At 40.4% G+C, this 7,308-nt stretch overlaps 1 protein-coding gene across 1 annotated transcript; it reads left to right on the forward strand.

Annotated features, from left to right (window-relative positions):
- Nucleotides 1–969, forward strand: LOC132242261 (olfactory receptor 1S1-like). Its single transcript, XM_059711164.1, has one exon. It carries the CDS (start codon nt 31–33, stop codon nt 967–969), a length of 939 nt encoding a protein of 312 aa, XP_059567147.1. The 5' UTR covers nt 1–30.
- The last annotated feature ends 6,339 nt before the right edge of the window (nt 970–7,308 follow it).

Here is a 7,308-nt window from a genome sequence, read left to right on the forward strand (position 1 = left end):
TTGTGTTCCTTTCTTCAGATCAATAGAAATATGCATCAAGGAAACCAAACCAGCATCTCTGAATTCCTCCTCCTGGGACTCTCCAATGAGATTGAGAAGCAGAATCTCCTCTATGTGCTTTTCCTTGGAATGTACCTGGTCACTGTGGTTGGAAATGGCCTCATCATTCTGGCCATCAGCTTGGACTCTTACCTTCACACCCCAATGTACCTCTTCCTTGCTAATCTATCCTTTGCTGATATTTCCTCCATTTCCACCTCAGTCCCCAAAATGCTGATGAATATTCAGACCAAGCGTCAATCCATCTCCTATGAGAGCTGCATCACACAGATGTACTTTTCTATTGTGTTTGTTGTCATTGACAATTTCCTCTTGGGAGTCATGGCCTATGACCGTTTTGTGGCTATCTGCCACCCTCTGAACTATACAACCATCATGCAGCCCAGGCTCTGCATTTTGCTTACAATTATCCCATGGGTCCTTAGTAATATTGTTGCCCTGACACACACTCTTCTGCTCCTTGAATTGTGCTTCTGTGACAACAACACTCTTTCACACTTCTTCTGTGACTTGGCCTCTCTGCTCAAACTATCCTGCTCAGACACAGTGATCAATGAGCTTGTGTTATTCATCGTGGGCTTATCAGTCATCACGTTCCCTTTTGCCCTCATCCTCTTCTCCTATATCTGCATTGTCCGGGCTGTCCTGATAATCTCATCCACAGAGGGAAAGTGGAAAGCCTTCTCCACCTGTGCCTCTCACCTGACAGTTGTATTGCTCTTCTATGGGACCATTGTAGGGGTTTATTTCTTCCCCTCATCCACTCACCCTGATGACAGAGACAAAATTGGTGCAGTGCTATTCACTGTGGTGACACCCATGATGAACCCCTTCATCTATACCCTGAGGAATAAGGACATAAAAGGTACCCTGAGGAAGCTCATCAATAAGAAAACTTCCTGCCTTTGATGTCCCAGGTATCTGAATTCCTTTTATCCTCATAACCAGATGGATGATTCTGTCCAAAGTTTGTGGTATAGTGGTAATAGTTCAGCTTTTAATAAGCTTTAGGGTATCTGCCTTCTATTCTAACCTCTGAAGAGTTGCGGCTTTTTCATGTTGCTCTGATCTTGGAAACAAACCCCTTAATTCCCTTAAGTCACAACCATAAATCATGTCTGATTATAATGTGTATTACTATAAACTTTGACAGAAATTGTACATAACTTAGATAATAACCCAGTGCATGTAGTACCTACAATCTAGCTTTTTCAGCTTTGAATATGTTTATTAGTAATTCCTTTATTCAATCTAGATTTCTCTATATTGGCTTTCCTGTTTTGCCAAGTTACTATTCAGTTATTATAAAGAAGGATCCACATTCAAACAATTTTGGACCACTTAGAGTTAAGTAAAAGGGGGAGCAGAAAGTGTGTATACAGAAGCCATCAATTCTTATCCTGACTCTGTGCCCAAGTAGCTGTGAGATTTTAGGCATGTCAGTTCACTTTATTGAGCCTATTTTCTCATCTATAAAATGAGGCCATTGGCCCCAGTTGTTTCCAACTGTGTGTGGACATCAGGATTACGTGGGGGTACTCATCTTCTTCATCTGTAAAATGAAAATAATAATCCCAACATCTTAAAGCTGTGTGTTGCTAAATGGACAGGTATATTATACAACTACCATGCTATTTAGTATACCGTAGACACTAAAATAAAATTTACAAGGTGTTCCTTTTTTTGCGACTGTCACATGACTTCCAACTTTAATATGCCTTCCCTCCTAAACTAGGTTTATCTGTCTCCAGTCTAAGCTGACTTCTATTTTTCTCTAAACATAAAATCCAACTTCTTTAAGAGAAACTATATTATCAGCCACCTGCTTTTCTCTGTGGCATCTCTTAAACTTTTATGTCTCATGTGCATTTTCATTACAAATGTAAAACCACCTGTTTTTATATGGGTTACCAACTAGCCTCTTCACTGTCCTGCTTTCCTCAAGTGCCTCAACATCTACTTCATTTTACCCACACCTTCAACATGAAACATCACAGAGCTCCGCTTTCATTATTCCACTTAGAATAGCAGAAAGTCCTAGATTTGTAATCAGGAGACTTGGAGTCTGGCCCAACTCTGCAGCTAACTCACCGCGTGACAAACCATGTTACTGATCTCAGTCTCTTTTTCTGTAATAGGACCATTGGGTCTAATATAACAAAGCAGGTTCTATAACAGCATGTATCACGAAAACCCATTTATGTAAAATACAAAGAGATGCCTAGGAGGAGAGTCAATAAAATATTAACAGTGGTTGTGGCAGATTGTATTGTCCAAAGATGCTCACGACATTTTCCATTCCACATGCTCTTGAAGAACTTGGCCATTTCCCCATCATGAAATGAAGGTTATGTTCCTCCCCTTTCAACCTGGAAGGTTTGGGAGACTCCTTTCACAGATAGAGTACCCCAGAAGTGGTGCTGCATGGTTTTCAAGAACCATCTAAGAAAAATCAACACAGCTTCCACCTGGCACTCTCTCTCTCAGGACATGTACCTCTGGAGCCCTGAGTTACCATGTAAAAGGTCCCACTACTATGAAGCCACCATGCTGGAGAAGACATGTGGAGAGGACACAACAACTTAGAGAGAGAGATGCCCACGGAGCCCTAGCTGCTTCAGTCTACAAGTCTCTGAGTCCCCCTCTTCAGTCATCCAACTTATGAGCAAGTGAAACATAAGTTGATCTGTCTTTGCTCTGTCTCCAAGTGAAAACTGCCTACCAAAATCCAGCCAACTTCTAGAACTGTGAGAGATAGCAATAAAAGGATTATTACTGTTTTGAGTCCTCCATTTGGGGCTGATCTGTTATAGAGCAATATGTAACCAAAACAGTGGGTTTTATTTCAAAGAATAGAGTGATTAGTATTATACCCTATTATTGCTTTAAAATTTTAGAATAACTATCACATTAGGAAGAAAATAACTTTTTGCTGTTGTTAATCCTCACCCAAGGATACCTTTCCCATTGATTTTTAGAGAAAGTAGAAGGGACAGGGAGAGACAGAGAGAGAGAAACATTGATAGGCTGTCTCCCGCACACACCCTGATCAGGGCTGGGGATCAAACCTGCAACCCAGGTACGTGCTCTTGAACTGAACCTGAGACACTTCTGTCAATGGCTGACACGCTAACCACTGAGCAGCAAAACCGGCTAGGGCGAAAATATTTTTTATTTTATTTTAAGGAAAATAAACTCTCTTGCCTATTAAATCTATTAAACCAACATGTACCAGAATCTTCCCAGTTACATAAACATCAGTTGGGCCAATATGCAATTTTCTCTGTTTATTCTGGTTTCATCTAGCCCATATTTGATATAAGAACCAGCAGGGTTAGACCAAAGCCATTTAGTTTAATTTGGTTGCCATCCCTGTGGACCTGTCCTGGCCCTCTATTACTTCTAACTTGTAGATTCTATAGGAGACTGTATCCATACTAAGGTATAGCTCCATCTGCAGTGAGTAATGGGAAGTTGATTTGGCTAGGAATAGACTTGTATGTAAATTGGGATTTATGTAAATTGGGAGTTTGCCTGACAAAGTGAATTAGGATTAAGTTTGGGACACAAAGGGCAACTGATTAAGGAAATGCAGGATCACAAACTTTTATGAAAACCTTGATGCATGTTCACAGATAAGCATAAATCTGTACCTAGATGCTTGTATTTCCTGAATCCTTCTCCTATTTGTCATTTTCAACAAACATCTATTGTAAACCTTCACTTTACCAGGCTTTGAATCTGGCCCTGAGACTGAAAGGGTGAATGATTCACATCCCATGCCCTCAATGCACTGACAAACTAGAAAGAAACTGACAAAAAAAATAATTTTTAAGTGATTTTTAAGACCAGATAATCAAAAGACAATATTTAACATCATGAAATTTAGAAAGCATAAAATGTGCAAAGCACATTCAACTAAGTTTTATGCTATCCTTGTTCTTTTGTGTTAACCAACTTGTGATTTTTATGAGTAAATGAGCAGAAACCCCTGTCATCTTAGTGTAGGTAACTGAAATTCAAAAGAAATGCATAGAAAAAACAAACCAAAAAAAACACCATGCATTGGATAGAATTTACTTGTTAAACTTAACATATAAAGTGTCAGTAAAATATTCATTTATTTATTCACTAAACAAATATTTTTTTTGAGTACCTAGTGAGAGTTAAAATGAAATAAGACATCCCCATGGCTTTCCTGGCTCTTCTATCACAGTGCAGAGCACAGACAATGAACATATAGATAAATAAATAAGCAATGGCCAAAAATATGAAAGAGCAAAAAGGCTGTGATAAAAAAAAATCAAGCAGGGTCAGCGGACAGACAATAACATAAGGTGGAATCGCTATTTTAGGTAGAGGGGTTTAGAAGTTGGGGAAGTTCTTTCAGTTATTTGACTGAGAACTGAATAAAACAAGGAAGTGAGCCATGAGAAGATCTGGGGAAACACACTCCAAGAAAAAGGACGAGCAGGTGTAAAGATCCTAATGTGGGAACAGGTTGGCTTGAACTAGAGGGAAGTAGAGGAGAAGATAATCATGAAGGCAGTTAGGGACCCAAACTGGCTAAATATCATAGTCCAGAGCAAAGACTGAATTTTATTTAGATACTTTAAGTAAATATTTAAACCCATGGGACTGGATGAAATTAACCTAAGGAATGACTACATAGGGAAAGACCTATGACTAAGCCCTGGGTAACTAAGATCCTATATAATAAAAGGCTAATATGCAAATTGTCCCCTGTTCAGGCATTTGACCAGGGGGTGGGGCTGGCCAGCCAACCACCCATGCCCCTCCCCCCAGGCAGCTCCACCCCCAATCGGCCCACCCATCCCGATTGGGGGTGGGGCGGGCAGGCCAGCCGAACCTCACCTGTGCACAAATTTGTGCACTGGGCCTCTAATTTAGAAATAAGGACTGAACATAGAAGTCTGAGAAGCTGAAATGAGGGAAGGAGGAAACTAGAATAATTGGTGTCTAGAAGATGGAGGAAGAAACTGAAAAGACTGCCGATAAGAAGAAGGTATTAACTATTTTAAATACCACTGGAGCCAAACCATCACTCCTGAAATCACACTTTCTAATCTGCCCTCTTCAACTCTTGCAGCTATCACTCCTAGTGATCTCTAAACCACTCCTGCATCCTCAGGGTTGAATTCTAAGATAAACTGTCTAATTCAGAACTTATTTCTTAGAAGATTAAAATATCCTGAATTTCTTTTTACCTCCATTTTCCTTTTACTGTCTCTCTCTTATTCTCCTTTTAATAGAGAAATTTAGAGGACTCAAAACTACAAACCCCTCGCAGTGCCCTCAGCAGTCCCAGATCTGTCTCTTGCTTCAGTAGTGTTTGGACGGAACAGACCCAGGGACACCACTTCTTCCAGCCTCTGACCACTCTCCTGCATCTTATCCAGTCACCACCTTCAGAAACACCTCCCGGACCAGCCAACACACCGGGGTTTTTTCCTCCCTTAACTCCTTACTGAACAACCATGAGCTCCCAAATTTGTCAGAATTATTCCACCCAGGTGGAGGCTGCAGTCAACCACCTGGCCAACCTGCATCTGCGGGCCTCCCACACCTACCTCTCTCTGGGCTTCTATTTCGACCATGAAGATGTGGCTCTCAGACACGGGCCACTTCTTCTGTGAGGTGGTGGAGAAAAAGCACGAGGGCACTGACATCTCTTAAAGTTGCAAAACAAGCTCGGTGGCCGCACTCTCTTCCAGGACATGCTGAGGCCTCCCAGGATGAGTGGGCAAAACTCAGGACGCCATGGAAGCCAACCTGACCTTGGAGAGGAACCTGAACCAGGCCCTTTTGGAGCTGTCAGACCTGGGTTCTACCCTGCAGACGCTCATCTCTGTGACTTCCTGGAGAATCACTTCCTGGGTGAGGAGGCGAAACTCATCAAGAAGATGGGTGACCCCTGACTAACCTCTGCAGGCTGCCGGCCCCCAGGCTGGGCTGGGCGAGTATCTCTTCAAAAGGCTCACCCTCAAGCACGACTAGGCCTTTGGAGCCCATAGGCCTTTGAGGGGCCCCTCTGCATCCCCTGGTATCTGGCTTTTTCCTGAGCCTCTTCCCAAAACTACTAGCCATTCTTTTAACCACCCTGCAGCCCACTCCTATGCATTAAAACAATACCGCTTTTTGCAGCAAAAAATACTACAAGCCCCTTTTAAAATTGGCATATGGTGTTAGACAATACCATCTGTGACCTTCTTAACTAACCAAGAAGTCTCAGGAACATCTTCTACTTTCTTTGATAATAAAAAGAATACTTGTCTAGTATTGGATATCCAAATGCTGTCTGCATGGATGGACCTGGAAAATATTATGCTAAGTGAAATAAGCCAAACTGAGAAAGACAAACATCACATGATCTCACCTATTTGTGGAATCTAATAAACAAAATGGTTGACAACAAAATAAGACCCAAAGCATGAAGGCATGGAACAAACTGACATACTCCATGTGGGGTTGGGGGGACAAGAAGAGATAAACCAAAGAACTTATAAACTTATATGTATAGTCCATAGACACAGGCAATAGGGTAGTGAAGACCTGGAGAGGGGGTACAGCGGAGGGGTGTAAGGAGTGGTGGACATGGGAGATATCTGTAATACTATCAACAATAAAATATATATATTTTTTTAAATAAAGTAAAATAAAAAGAATACTACATGTAACCAAGTGTGGTTTATCCTGGGATTATAAAAACGGTTTAATGTTCCAAAAGCAATCAATGTAATTAATCATATTAGTAGAGAAAGAAAACTATATGATCATCCTAGTGGATGCAGAAAAATCTTTTGACAAAATCTAAAATTCATTCCTGATTTAAAAAAAAAACAAAAAACTCTCAACAAACAAGAAGTCAAAGGGGGCTCTCTTACGCAGATAAAGGCATCTATGAAAAATCTGCATAACAAATGGCAAAAGACTGAGAAGATTCCTCTAAGGTCAATGACATGATAGAAATTTACACTTTCACTGCTTCTATTCAACATTATATTGGAGGTTCTAGCCAGAGCAACACAGAAAGGAAAAATAATAAAATCACTCAAATTAGAAAGGAAGAACACTGTTTTTATTCATAGATAACATGATTTTATATGTAAAAAATTCAATGGAATCTATTAAAAGTTATTAAAACTAATAAGTGAGTTTTCCAAAATCAAAATAAAAAAGTAATTGTATTACTATACACAAAAAGAAACAATTTCAAATGAAAATTTT

Source organism: Myotis daubentonii, chromosome 9 (genome assembly GCF_963259705.1).
Source record: "Myotis daubentonii chromosome 9, mMyoDau2.1, whole genome shotgun sequence".
NCBI lineage: Eukaryota > Metazoa > Chordata > Mammalia > Chiroptera > Vespertilionidae > Myotis > Myotis daubentonii.